Source organism: Stenella coeruleoalba (genome assembly GCF_951394435.1).
Source record: "Stenella coeruleoalba genome assembly, chromosome: 1".
Classification (NCBI taxonomy): domain Eukaryota; kingdom Metazoa; phylum Chordata; class Mammalia; order Artiodactyla; family Delphinidae; genus Stenella; species Stenella coeruleoalba.
Genome location: NC_137169.1, coordinates 90812964 through 90828275, shown reverse-complemented (window position 1 = coordinate 90828275; position 15312 = coordinate 90812964). Strand labels below are relative to the sequence as shown.

Sequence of the window (15312 nt, the reverse complement as noted above, 5' to 3'; positions counted from 1 at the left end):
TTATAGCTAATAAAATTCTCTCGTACCCATAGCCCTGACCATCACCCAACATCTACATAATTTTCCTGGAAAGTTTATTACAAGGTGACAAAGTCTGAAAGAAATTCTTAATTGTTTTTAATATCAGTGGCATTACAATGGCTCCCTCAATGTATTCAAACACCATAACTTAACATTTAAGGCAGATCTCTCCACATCCTTCCAGCTTTCCCTTTCATCATTTCTATTCCTACGCACCAAATTTTCCTACCTCTGGAAACTCACTTTTTCATTCACACTGGATATCTCTTCCCTGCCTAAGTTTTGCCTCTCATCCTTCAAGCCCAGCTCAAATGTCTCCTCTCTCTTAAAGTCTTTCCAGATTTCCTGACTGGCTGTGACATTTCCTTCCTCACAATACTTCATTCTTAATTACATCTTCTTCTTATGTCATTTATTATAATTGCTAATGCAACAGTCATCTGTGCATATGGCTTACTTACCCATAAGACTATTAACTCACTGTTTGAAAAGATAGCATTGAGCTTTGGAAGAGTGATCCAAACCCCATAATATTTAGCAGAGAACGTATCACATATTTGATAAATATTTAAAGGTGGGTCCTGTGTGCTAAGCCATGTGAACTTTTACCAGGTAGGGTACTTCGAAGTAAAAAAATGTTTGATATCAGGTAGTGGAGTTAGGAGAAATTAACAAAATTTCATATAAACACATTGGTGATGGATGCCATCATCAAAACTGTGAATGCAGGAGGAGAAAGAGATAATGAAAGTAAATGAATTTTGTTTTGGATAATACCTTAAGTGCCTACAAGACACTCTGAGTATGCAAATAGGAAGCTGGAAATGAAGATTTTAGATCTCAGGAGGTTAAATCTAGAGATGGAGATTTGGAATCTATTAGCTGCAACAGGTGAACCATAAAAAAATTAATGATATTAATAAGGAGTATAAATATATGAACAGAAAATGACAATGGACAGGAGTATATGGAATCCAGTATTTAAAAAAAAAGCAAGTGAGTAAGAGAAAGTCACAAAAGAAAAAAGTAGGAAGGAAGAGAGGAAGTAAGATGAGAAATAAAAAAAGAGAATGTAAAATTAAGGGTGGACAATTTTGAAACCTGGGGTAGTCAATAGTATCAAATGCTGGTCAACTTTGAGAATTAGGGATACTTGTGAATTTGGCAAATAAGCAGTCACTGGTAAACCAGTGGACTGATGAAATAAAAGTCAGAGTGAGGTATGATTTGAGTTAAGCAATCAGACAAAGTACATACAAAACCCTTATCCAAAACAAAACAATCCAAAACAAAATTACCCGTGTGAAGCAGATGATGGTATATTCAACATATCCTTTATTTTTCTCTTTTTTCTCACGTGGTGCTGCTTTATTGTTTTTGGTCTTTTGGGCTGAAGATTTGCTAGTTCCATTAGTTTGGTCATTCTACATTGGAGGAAAGAAAAGTAGAAAAGATTTCTTTGTGTAGAAGCATAGCTATCCACAACTGCTTTTGTTAAACAAATTTGTATTGAGCTTATAAATTATAAAATGATTTACATGGCATAAGTATAATTTCTAAGCCATCAAATAAGATATAATCAATCTGACAAAAGCTCAAGTTACAAATCTCCTTGCTCAACTTTCATCTTTGTTTGAAGGAATTTGGAATTTCCTTAATTGCAATTTTTAAAGATATGTTTTACTAAAAAAATTATTAGTTACCCAAATGACTGAACTTTGATGCCAAAAAGTTAAACAAAATACACTAAATATAATCTCTGTAACTTTGTTGCTCTTTTCTTGACTAATATTCAAAAGACCTTACGAACGTAGTAAAATTATTTTGATTCATATTCTAATTATTAAAGAGAACTGGACTTAAGTACTTTTACTTAAAAATATTTTGTACATAATTGTTGGAAAGCATCATTATATAAAAAAGATACTTGAGAACAGTTTTCAAATACTATACTCTGAAGTAGCTTAATCAATCAAGGGGTGACAATTGATACCTTATACATAGCTTATCTCCATTATGGTTATGAATAATATTTAGAATAGATCTTGTCTAGGCTTTCTTGGATCTTCCACAGGATCAGATATAGTGCTTCCACAGAGCAAGTTCAAAAACCACTAGTCACAGCTCTACTTCTCCAGAGTTAAGTTTGCGAAATTTGAAAGCAAAACAAGCACAGTAAAATGTAGTGAAGAAGAATTTGGTTAAAATAAGTTTTAAACCTTTTTTCCTTAAGCGAGGAAAAATGAAAACATGTTATAAATTTTTAAAGCCTCTTAACAATCACAGTTTACCAAAAATTTTATGAATAAATCCAGTTATACAAAATATATGTCTATATTCATAGATTGCTCACCCAAAGTATACTAAGGCTCTACACAGTGCAAGGCATATGTTAAGTAACTAATCAATAGACATCTGCTGACAAATACATAGTGGCATATTTTATAATATTTCCAGAAGATAACAGAGAAGCATGAAACCAGAGGTTAGTTCATGCAAAGGCTTTGTTCTCATGACTCAAGATGAATTAGCAGAATTCCTCACTACATCCCTAAATGGAAACTTAAATAAACAAAAACAAAAATGGTTTTAGCTAGCCTATTAAAGCATTTCTCATTACTATCATTATTTTTATAAAGAAAATAAAATTTACAGGTTAAGTAATTAGCCCATTGCAATGTTCTACATTCTTTATTTAACAAGTTAGTCTATTAAGAACTGCCAGCCTTCCTTATTGTCTCTATTCAAGACAGATACTCTATTCACTCCTATTTTAGTAGTTCCAACATAACTCCTTCCTTAAGAAAGAAAATATATGGAGCCACTACTCAAGTGGATGTTGCCTCAGTAATAGTCAAATTGCTGCTGATTACTTGTATATGTTGCTTAGATTCTCTGCTTGGATTTTGACTCCTGTCAACCACTCCTTCTCTATCTGGTTGCTTCTGTGCATATCTGCCTAAAATTCCCATCATTGGCCTACACAGGTATTTTAGGCTAGGGGTTGACAAATTACAGCCAAAGGACCAAATCTAGTCAGTGTCTGTTTTTCTTAAATAAAAAGTTTTATTGGAAGATAGCAACATCCAATTATTTAGGTATCATCTATGGCTGCTTTCCACTACAACAGAACTCTTTGGCTCTATACAGAAAATGTTTAGCAATTCCTGTTTTAGGCTATGCTATGGATTATATACCTGAATATTATTAACAATTTACTGCTCTTTGCCAGAATCTTTAAACAAAATATATGTAGATCATCAAGAATAACTAATAAAAGAATAATTCATTTGCAGTAATTTTTGTGAATGTTTTTGTATAAAATCCTATAGAATTGCTCTAGAAATTATTCTGAGGTGAATAAAGTCCAGGGGAATAAGCTGACAAAAACAGAAATACAACTTAATTTTGTTCTGTAAAGTCTCCACAAACACTGAATTAGTAAATAATGGATCACTGCCCCTAGGGCACTGATGTTCCTGCAAGCATGTGCTCACATCAGTTGATCAATACATACCTAGTTTTACGCGTGTTTCTGTTTAAGAACACCTTATTTAATATATATTGTTGATTCATTAACATTGAACTCACAGTCAATAGTGCTATAACTCAGGCCTGAACAAAGTTTATCTAACACACAGCATTTTCTCCATAAAGCACATCACAGCCTTCCTGATCTTGGATACACTAGACAGCACTTCAACACTATGCTTGGAGACCATTTTAAACAGCAAAATCAACAACAAACAGCACAAAAATATGCAAAACATGGTACAAATAGACAGTGAAAAAGACACTTGTTTACGGTATGAGAGCTGAAGCAAGAAGGCAGAATGTCACCTTGTTCTACCTCATCTAGGAATGTGCATGTCAAGAGACTCAAATTTTTCACCATTCTGCACATGCTGTCTTCAGAAGACCATAAAAGCACTGTAATTATTGATGCTGAAGTCATAAATAAATAAAGGATCAACTGTATACCATAATCATCAATCCAAAAAATTACTCATAATACAAAAATGTTCCCGTAAGTCTTGATATCTAGTTTCAGGTCTTAATCTATAGCATGATGGGGAGTTGGGGATGGACAAATTCTAAAGACCCCGAATTATGAAGAAGTGTATGCAAAACTTAAGAAGAGCAAGAGAATCTCTCTCCCATATTCTATGTTTCTTAGAATCTAAACAAATATTATTTGACATTGCAAACCTTTGACGGTCTTCATCATCACTGCTTTCATATTCTGATTCTTTACTAGATAACTCCTCATCCTCATCTGGCAAAGGAGGTTCCTCCGGTGGCTGAGGAGATGCAGGTGGAAGAGGAGCATGTAGTGGCATATAGTCCTCATACTAATTAAAAGAACAAAGCAAAAATACTATGGTAATCTATGATGTTTAGAAAACCATTTCCATTCAGATACATGATTCTCACATCTCTCTACCTCATGATTTTCTTCTACACATTCAACATATATTGATGAAATACTTGTCTTAGCAGCCTTTAGCTGATCACAAAACTTGTTTCTTCTTTCTTGGCACTTAGCTGGACTAAATTTCCAAACCTCCTTTGCAGTTAGATTTCCCCTGAATTTTAGTCAATGAAATGTTAGCATAAAAAACTCCCACACATATAATTCTCTCTTTCTTCTTGATCTGCAGGCTGCATGGTGATGTCCTCACCAACTTGGGAATGCAAATAATGAAGATAACTTATCTTTTAAGTGACTCAGTAAAGGAGAACACCATTCTGCCCTACTTTTGGAATGAACTTGGCACGAGCAAAAAATAACTTGTATTGTGTTAAATTACTAAGATTTGAGTTTTATTTGTTAATAGCAGCTAGCATAATCTTTGCAATGTGCCAGGAATTGAGGTGTTGGGGTTATAAAGAAAAATTATGCAGCTAATAGTATACACATTAGAAAAGCAACCAATACACAATACAAAAGCAAATTTTCTATTTAAATGTTAGCTCTCGGGCTTCCCTGGTGGCGCAGTGGTTGAGAGTCTGCCTGTGGATGCAGGGGACGTGGGTTCCTGCCCCAGTCCAGGAAGATCCCACATGCTGCGGAGCGGCTAGGCCCGTGAGCCATGGCCGCTGAGCCTGCACGTCCGGAGCCTGTGCTCCACAACGGGAGAGGCCACAGCAGTGAGAGGCCTGCGTACCACAAAAAAAAAAAAAAAAAAAAAAGTACTAAGGGTACATATATATATAATGGAATATTACTCAGCCATTAAAAAAGAACGATGTAATGCCATTTGCAGCAACATGGATGGACCCAGAGACTGTCATACTGAGTGAAGGTAAGTCAGAGAAAGATAAATATCATATGGTATCACTTATAAGTGGAATCTAAAAAAATGTTAGAAATGAATTTATTTACAAAACAGAAAGAGTCACAGATGTAGAAAACAAATTTATCACCAACAGGGGGGAAGTGATAAATTGGGAGATTGGGGTTGACATATACACACTACTATATATAAAATTGATAACTAATAAGAACCTATTGTATAGTACAGGAAACTCAATACTCTGTAATGGCCTATATGGGAAAAGAATCTAAAGAAGAGTGGATATATGCATATGTATAACTGATTCACTTTGTTGTATACACCTGAAACTAACACAACATTGTAAATCAACTATACTCCAATTAATAAAAAATAAATAAATAAAAAAGTACTAAGAGTACTATAGCAAAATATTAGGTTGGCCAAAAGGTTCGTTCGTTTTTTTCCGTAAGATGGCTCTATTAGCGGTTAGCTGTCTTTAACTTCATTTGAAACCATTTTGTTTGTGACAGCTTGTCATATCAACGTACATTTAAAAAAAAAATATATCAAAACTGGTGAATTTTTGTGTGGCCATTTTAATATCGATGGAAGAAAAAAAGCAACATTTTCAGCATATTATATTTTATTATTTCAAGAAAGGTAAAAACGCAACTGAAATGCAAAAAAAGATTTGTGCAATGTACGGAGAAGGTGCTGTGACTGGTCAAATGTGTCAAAAGTGGTTTGCAAAGTTTTGCTGGACGATGCTCCATAGTCAGATAGACCAGTTGACGTTGACAGCAATCAAATCGAGACATTAATTGAGAACAATCAATGTCATAGCACGCGGGAAGTAGCCGACATACCCCAAATATCCAAATCGGGCAATGAAAATCATCTGCACCAGCTTGGTTATGTTAATCGCATTGATGTTTCGGTTCCACCTAAGTTCAGTGAAAAAAATCCTTCTTGATCATATCTCCGCATGCGATTCTCTACTTAAACGTAATGAAATCGTTCCGTTTTAAAAACAAATTGTGATGGGCAATGAAAAGTGGATACTGTACCATAATGTGGAACGAAAGAGATCGTGGGGCAAGCAAAATGAACCACCACCAACTATACCAAAGGCCGGTTTTCATCCAAAGAAGGTGATGCTGTATATATGGTGGGATTGGAAGGGAGTCCTCTATCATGAGCTCCTTCCAGAAAACCAAATGATTAATTCCAACAAGTACTGCTCCCAGTTAGACCAACTGAAAGCAGCACTTGACGAAAAGCACCCGAAATTAGTCAACAGAAAATGCATAACCTTCTATCAGGATAACGCAAGACCACATGTTTCTTTGATGACCAGGCAAAAACTATTACAGCTTGGCTGGGAAGTTCTGATTCATCTACCGTATTCACCAGACATTGCACCTTCAATTTCCATTTATTTTGGTCTTTACAAAATTCTCTTAATGGAAAAAATTTCAATTCCCTGGAAGACTGTAAAAGGCATCTGGAACAAACAGTTCTCTGCTCAAAAAGATAAAAAGTTTTGGGAAGATGGAATTATGAAGTTGCCTGAAATATGGCAGAAGGTAGTGGAACAAAACGGTAAATACACTGTTCAATAAAGTTCTTGGTGAAAATGAAAAATGTGTCTTTTATTTTACTTAAAAATTGAAGGCACTTTTTGGCCAACCCAATAATAACTAAAATTATTCAAGAGCAGACATAGCCTACCATTGAAATTATTGATAGATCTGCACAGTAAATTCTAATAAAAAATCATCAACCTTTTAAATAAAACCAGAAAGATAGAAATTTTAGACAATTCAGTATGTTAAATGTAACTGTCCTATAGGATAGCACAACATCCTAGGTCAAAGGCCTGAACAACAACACTGGCAGAAATGATGCGTAAATTAAAGCATCTCTTTAATGTTCTGGCTTTCTCCCACTTTCAATTCTCCACTGGACTATTATTATGTTAACTTTACACTTGTTCATTTTCAATACACATTAGAGGTCACTGACACAACATTTGTAAAATTTAGCCTCAATAATTTCACCTCAGGAAGAGAAATTTTGAATCTTGAAAATTCTAAGAGCTTTCTTACCATGGGAGGCCTTGCAGTAATTGGTCCAAAAGGTGTGGGCAAATTCATTTTATTCATAAGATGAAGCACCTTAATAAAAGTGGTAAAACATTTAAAATAAAATAGAAAAATGATGATTCAACTCATATCTGATATTTTATGTACTTAAAAACTTTGCAATAACACTATTCATTACTTTAGTGCAAAGGAAAGACCACCTCTTGCCTTTATAATCCCAGGACAGGGCTAAACTAGTATATCTCAGGCACTGGTGTATCTCAGAAGATTAGCCTTCCTAAAATATTTGTCAATTCTACAAATACAATTATTCTCATTATTAAAAATGTCATGTTCTTACAACATAAAAATTTACTGAACTGTTTTTTTCCCTTGATTATTGTGAAATTATGAAACACAGAGAAGTACAACAAAGAAGATAAGTATCATCTATATTTTGTACTTAAAAGTACGTTTTATTGTCAGTACTTTCAAGCATTTGCTGAGGGGTCCTCTATGTCCTTTCCTTTAAGAAAGGAAAAGGTGTATGCTAAAGTAACAAAGAATTACCAGAAATTATATTTCCCAAATTAGCTTATGTTTATTAGTATTATTAATACTAAACATGTTAGTATTTTTAAGCTATAGTTTATAAAAGCCTTTACTTGAATGTAGTAATTTTTTATTACCTTTTGCAATGGACTGAATGTTTGTGTCCCCCTCCAAAATTCTTATGTTGAATCCTAATCCACAATGGGATGGCATTAGGACATAAGGCCTTTGGGAAGTAATTAGGTCATAAGGGTAGAACCCCCATAAATGGGATTAGCGTCCCTTATAAAAAGCACAAGAGAGAGCTCTCTCACCCTCTTTCAGCTACATGAGGATACAAAGAGAAAACGGCCATCTGTAACCCAGAAGAGGGCCCTCACCAGAACCTAACCGTGCTGGCACACTGATCTCCAACTTCTAGCCTCTAGACTGTGAAAAATAATTTTTTATTATTTAAAAGCCACCCAGGCTATGGTAGTTAGTTATAGCAGGACAAACTAAGACACCTTTAAAATACTGAAACATCATTGTCCCTACAGGAATTAGTGTAATACTATTATTAAAAAAAGCTTGAGAATTAGCATGAAAAGTAACATATAAGGTTATACAAGTATTTACTTTGAGAAACGTTTTATTCTACTTACCTGTACGTAGAACTTAGGCACACTTGCCAAAGCATTTACTATGTTTGCTAGAATTGTGCTTGAAGGTGGTGGGTACATATACTTGAGGCATGAATTTAGAGGAAAAGTCAGCCTAAAAAAAATATTTAAAAATGCTTATTGTGTTTTAATAAGTTTCATATCAATAACTCATTTTAGGTAACCTAATAACATACAAATTGCTCAAATGATTCAGTAAGAGTACTCTGTTCCTAAAAGATCCAATTGATTACATTTAAAAAGAAACTTGCCTTCTGATTGCATTATAGAACAATACGGCATTTCTTATCAGAGAATATCTTACAACTTTGAACATTTTAATGGAACCAAATTCAGTGACAAACTCTTAGAGCTCAGTATGTTTAATCAACACATTAAAAATATGCACGATATATAATAAAATGTTCTTTAAAAAATTATCTTATTTGCAATACACACACATCCCCCACATATACCACCTATCCAAAACAAAACCAAAAGAATAATGAAATACAAACAAAAAATGCTAACCCATGGTTTGGTGCAATTCCATTTTCTATGGTTAAACAATCAAGTTCTTTCTTTTCTTTATCATCTTCCACAGTATCATCAGACCTAAGAAATACAGAATCAAAGTTGATCTTACCTTTAGAAATAGAATGAAAAATTGCATACAAAAATGACATATTATCTTTTTAAACAGGGCATTATGAAAACAGTTCCATAAGTAAAACTTTCAACTATTTCTTAAGTAAACACCAATAAAAAAGAGTATCTATTCCAGATATTATAGAAGGCATGGCACATTTTCATTTACTCTTCACAGCAACCCTATGAAGATGGTATGATAAATCTCAGACACCCCCACCCCACCAAAACTGAAGTTCACATGGTATAAATCAGTGGCACACAAATTTCCTCAATGTACATCAATGAGGGTCTGTTAAAACTCAGACTGCTGGGGCCTATCCTCCTCCCCACCCCCAATACCCCAAATTTCTGATTCAGTAGGACGAGGTTAAGGCCTAAGAATCTTTCTTCCAGTCAAGATCCTAGACGATGTAGCTGGTACAGGGATTATACTTTGAGAGCCACTGGTGTAAAGCAAATTTATAAAGGTTGTATAACTACAAAGAATTAACAGCTGGGACCCAAATACCAGGCCACGCCTATTCACGACACCTTGCTATATCTAACACAAGGACTTTATACTAGTTACCTTCCCTCCACTTAAAGTTGAATGCTTTTCCCCCTACTCTTTTCCCACTTCACATTGATTAATTCCTAATATTAAATCAATACTCAGGTTCCTAATGCACAATTAGGAATGAACAAATACATTGCTTTAATGTACTAGATTCGGTAGGGAGATATAACCATTTACTGTTTCAAATTATTTACCTGCTAGTCTGAAAACAATCCAAGAGCAATACAACGGATTAAAAAAAACACTTTTAAAATGTACGAAAACCTATCTACATACCTTTTCTTTTTTTCAGTGCTTGAAGAAGGACATGGTGAATGAACCTGATCTTGCTCTTTTGCAAATTCAACAACTAAAGTATGACCTAAAAGCTTCAGTTGATGAAGTCTTGTCAATGCCTTCAGTTGGAAGAGTAAAAAAAAAAAATTAATAACTGTACCAAAATTATTTGTTAGAGACCATATATAAATAATTTATACATGTTTTTTGTTAACGCTCGTAACATTTCCTTGGCTATTTCTTACCCATTTCTCATCTCAGGCTGCCAAGACTTCATTACTTATTAAGCAACTGCTTCCAATCACTTAGGAAAACTAAGATCTGGTTAAATACAATGCTGCCTATACCCAGGCAGCTGAAAATGGTTAGAAAAACCAACATAATGAATTGGGCTAGTCTCACTTTAAATTCATAATCACAAATCTGAGGATGACCCTTAAGGAAGCCACAGTCAAATATATTAGTTCATTTTTTCTACCAATCTCTAAGACAATATTTTGTACTATTTCCTTCTTCCTCAACCTCACAATACTCCTGTCACATTATTTTAGCCTAGGATACTGCTTCCTACTTTGAGAAAACTGAAGCAACAAGATGAGAACTTCAGATTTCCCACCATAAGTTTCCATCTACCAGCTTCTGCATCCACATATTCTATCTTCTATCTGTCATCACATGTTAACAATCCATGTTTTTATTTAAATCTAGTTGTTTTACTTGTATACTAAATCCCAGCCTCTCTTATGCTCTCTGGAACTGTACAGGGTGCGTTCCTACCTACATTGCTAATTTTCTGTCCTCTATTGGATCATCGACATCAGCATACAAACATAGTCTGATTTCTGCCATCCTAAAAAATATTTTTTCTTCATCTGTTGATCCAACTTATCACTCTCGCCCACCCGCCCCCACCCTCACTTCGCTTTAAATTACTCTTGCAGTAAAACTCAAGAATTATCTATGCCCTCTATCTAAAATTCCTCCCTGCCCATCCAGTCTCACACTCACTCCAATCAGGTTCATGCCTTAATCAGTCCACTGACACTGCTTGTCATAAACAACAAATTCTGTACTGCCACAACAATTGTCAATTCTCAACCTTCATTTTACTGCATTTAATGCAATCACTCCACTCCCTCCTTCATATATGTTCTTCACTTGGTGTCTAGACACTATAATTTCCTACAGGTTTCTTCCCAGCTCATTTGTTTCTACTTCTCAATCACGGTGGCTTATGCCATCTCAAACTCTTAATGCTGTCATGCTCCAGAGGTCTATTATTGGTCCTCTCTATCTAATCCAGCACCCTAATTTAAAAAACCATCTCTATGCTGATGATTTCACAATTTATAATTTCAGCCCAAACCTCTGTCCTTAAATCCAGGAACATATATCCAAACTACTGGAAAGCTTCTCTTAATTTTAAATATTTTAAAATTAAGACTTCAGGAATTGAATCTTCTCTCCCCATCCCCCCTCAAATGGTCTCCATAGGGAACCTTCCAATGGTAACCCCCTTCTTTCACTTACTCATGTCAAAAATCTTGGAACCATCCTTAACACCTCTTTCCCACATTGCATATCCAAGCCACTGAGAAATTCTGTTTGCTTCTACCTACAAAATATATCCAGAATCTGACTATTTCCTACCATCTCCATTGCTACCATCATGGTCCAAGCGACCATCATCTCTGGACCGAATTAACAGTATAAACTTTTAAGAGATTTCCCTGTTTCTACTCTTCCCTGCCTTCTATCTACTCTCAACACAAAGTGATACTTTTAAATATAAGGTGAATTATGTTACTGCTTTGCTCACAATACTACAATGGCTCCCAATTTTACTCAGAGTAACATCTATGGTCCTTACAGTACCTACATGATATGGCCCTCTTACTTCTCTGACCTCAAATTCAATATCTCCCCTCATGTTTTTTGCTTTAGCCACAAGCTAGTGCATGCCAGCTATTCCTCTTACTAGAATGCACTTCCCCAAAATTCCCTTAGCTAACTTCCTTCACTTCCTTTAAAGTGTTGCTCAAATATGACCATAACTACCTTAACTGTAGCTTAATCCTCCCAACCCAGCACTCCTGATCCTATCGTTCTTTTTTTATAGTATTTATCATTTTCTAAAATACTAAACTCATTAAGTTTATTATTTATGGTCTGTCTCCCCTTTGAGAATGTGAGCTCCGATGAGGGCATAAATCTGTGTTTTATTCACTGATATATCCCAAGACCTAAAGCACTATCTAGCACATAGCAGGCACTCAATATTTTTTGAACAAATGGAACGTTAGGCCTTAACAGGGACTATAATTTTTTTTTTGCGGTACGCAGGCCTTTCACTGTTGTGGCTTCTTCAGTTGCGGAGCACAGGCTCCGGACGCGCAGGCTCAGCAGCCATGGCTCACAGGCCTAGCCGCTCCCCGGCATGTGGGATCTTCCCGGACCGGGGCACAAACCCGTGTCCCCTGCATCGGCAGGCGGACTCTCAACCACTGCTCCACCAGGGAAGCCCAACAGGGACTATAATTTTATTCTACCATCTTTATGCATCCTTATTCGACTCCATTATACAAAGCAAGTTTCTATACGTTTCAATAATTTTCAAGTCCTTAAATCAGCCTAGACCTCTTACTATCAGTGAGCCTTTGATTATCTGAAATACAGCTGAATTGCTTTAAGTTTCTTCCTCTCAAAATCTATGTCACACATTCTTTTCAAAGTTATGGCTTTTAAGTTTTAATGTTAGACAATGACTGGTTCCATGCCCTCTCCTCCAAGTTAATCTTGACTCTAAAACAAGGTGGTTTTCATTACCATATTATACTAAACACTTTTTATGCTATATTTCAAAAGGTCTTTTCTGAAAAAAAATTTTTCCTATACTTTAATACATATAATGTGAAAGTCCTCTGTAATCCCATCCTTGGAGAAAGACATTTATTATTCAATTTGGTGTATAGCTCTGCTACATTTTGTTCTATGCATAAACTAACATACACAGTATTGATACTAGTTTTCCAAAATTCCAAGGTTACATATTATATGTTTTGCAACTTTATCCATGTACTCTATCTGGGCTACATTCCTTATTAATACATATTCATTTGAGCTCATTCTCTGAGGGTTGTAGTCCAGTGTATGGATATACTACAATTTAAAGTATCCTTCCCTCTTATTGATAAGAATTTGGGTCATTTCTATAGTTTCACAATAAAAATACTTTACTAATAGACTGTGTTCGTTCTTCACCTTGTGTCATCACAGGATCTTATCTTCTTAAAACTCTCTTCTCCTTGCATCCATGAAAATTTATTTTCTAGTTCTACTTCCTTTTTATCTTCTCCCTCCCAGTCTTCTTTGCTGGCTCTTCTCCCTTTGGGCAACCATATCCATTTACCTTGTTGAGGAAACTCTATTTTTAACCCTGCCTCAGCTCTAGGTCCATATTTTTAATTGTTTTTAAAATATTTCCACAGAAGTAGCCCACAAACTCCACAAAATTAATAGATAATATGTGAATTCATTACCTACCTTTGCAAACATCCTCTGAATCCTGCCCCTGTCAACTAATGTAATAACCCAATAACTCAGTCCAAAAATTCCCAAGTATTCCCTCTCTCTCAACCACTACATCTACAGGGATCACAGGACCAAAAAACACAATCTCTACCAAATTTGTATCTACTTCTTCCTTTGTCTTCTTACTGCCTTATTCAGATCCTTTCTCTTGCCTTAGCCATTATAACATTTCTCTTGTCTTTGCTTTCCATTTGGTCTTTCTAACTCTAATCTTTTTCCATATCCAATCCATTACATGAACTCTACCAGATGTCTTTCACAGATCTGACCATATTACTGGTCAGCTCAAATATATCAAGTGCCTTAAGAATAACTACTAAACAAAATTCAATCCCTCCCTCCCTTCCACCCAAATTTAGACTCAACCTATCTTCCAAGTCCTATTTCAATTTCAACCCTTAGTTTTTGCTCCACTTAGGACTTTCCATGCCCCACAGCTTTATTTAGTGTTCTCTAAACCTGGAAGGTCCAACTCCCTTTGTTTTCTTCTCAAAATCTAACTAATCATTAAAGGTCTACCTCAAAGGTCACCTCCTTTGCAAATTTTTTTAAATATATATATTTTCCATATAATGCTTAAAACATCTTGTCTTGCAACAGTTACAGAGATAGTTATCAATGTTTGCATCCTTTAGAATTTGTCACTTTTAATTACATATGAGATTACAATTCAATTTTAATTCATGTTCCAGTTAATCTACAAGTCTTATGTCCAAACACTGGGCAAAATCTGCCAAATGACAAACCAAATGTAGCCTATGGAAATACAAACCCTTTTTGTATTTGAAAATACAAACCCTTTTGCTTTTAAAAACTATAGTTTAAAATTATGCTCCATTTTTTAAAACTGGATAACAGAAAATTGTTAATAATAGAAAAGAAAAAGTCATACCTTTATAGCTGCTTTTTCATTAGGGAAAGTAGCAAAAGCTGTATGTTTCTGAAAAAGAAGGTACAAATTATTTCAAATATAATTTCTCATAAGGAAGTCTGATATTTTACCAGCTGACAGTGATTTGACACATTAATAAAATCACAGAAAAGGACAGAAAATCCAGATCATTTAACTGATTACTAAATTCAGTACACTGCTTTTGAATCAGTTTAGGATCAAACTTCTTTGAGATGAAAGATTTTCTCATATAAAGGGGCACACACACACAGCATGTTTTACATATATTTTCAAGTAGTTCGACAGTCCATAAGTTTAAAAACCCTTACTATACACAGAGGACCACCCTTAAACCATCCAAACATATAAAATATCTTCCATGTATAACGCATCTACGATCTAAACCTTCCTTTATATAGCCAAATGCAAAGTTTAAATTGGTCTTTCTCCTAACTCAGTAATTCTCAACCCTGGCTGCATTATTAGAAACACGTGGGGAGACTTCAACCACTGATGTTTTGCCCCATCACAGGCCATCTGGCAGAAACTTAACATCACCACTGCTATTTTAATGGAGAGAACTCATCTAAAACATCTTCAGGTATAAAGGAGAATAAAGTAATTGTGTACATCCCAGTGTTGGACTTTGAACAGTCTTAAAATATTGCTCCCTGAAGGATTCCGTTGGAAATTTTTTATGAATAACATCCTCGTCAAAAACTTAGTAGAAATCCTGTAACTAGTTTACTCAAGTTACCGACTACTGTAG

General features: G+C 35.0%; 1 protein-coding gene across 6 annotated transcripts in view; it reads right to left on the bottom strand.

Moving 5' to 3' along the window:
* The window catches only part of RNPC3 (RNA binding region (RNP1, RRM) containing 3), a 78392-nt gene that overhangs the window by 61855 nt on the left and 1225 nt on the right, over positions 1-15312 (bottom strand). For all 6 annotated transcript variants that reach the window (XR_013828849.1, XM_079925033.1, XM_079925032.1 and 3 more), the window contains 7 exons: positions 14544-14591; positions 10061-10179; positions 9109-9192; positions 8581-8692; positions 7409-7477; positions 4231-4373; positions 1320-1445 (listed from right to left, as the gene is read on the bottom strand). Coding sequence is in view for 5 of the 6 variants with exons in the window: in XM_079925033.1 (XP_079781159.1) it covers positions 1320-1445; positions 4231-4373; positions 7409-7477; positions 8581-8692; positions 9109-9192; positions 10061-10179; positions 14544-14591 (701 nt within the window). In the remaining variant the exon portion in view is untranslated. The remainder of the gene's footprint in view (positions 1-1319; positions 1446-4230; positions 4374-7408; positions 7478-8580; positions 8693-9108; positions 9193-10060; positions 10180-14543; positions 14592-15312) is intronic.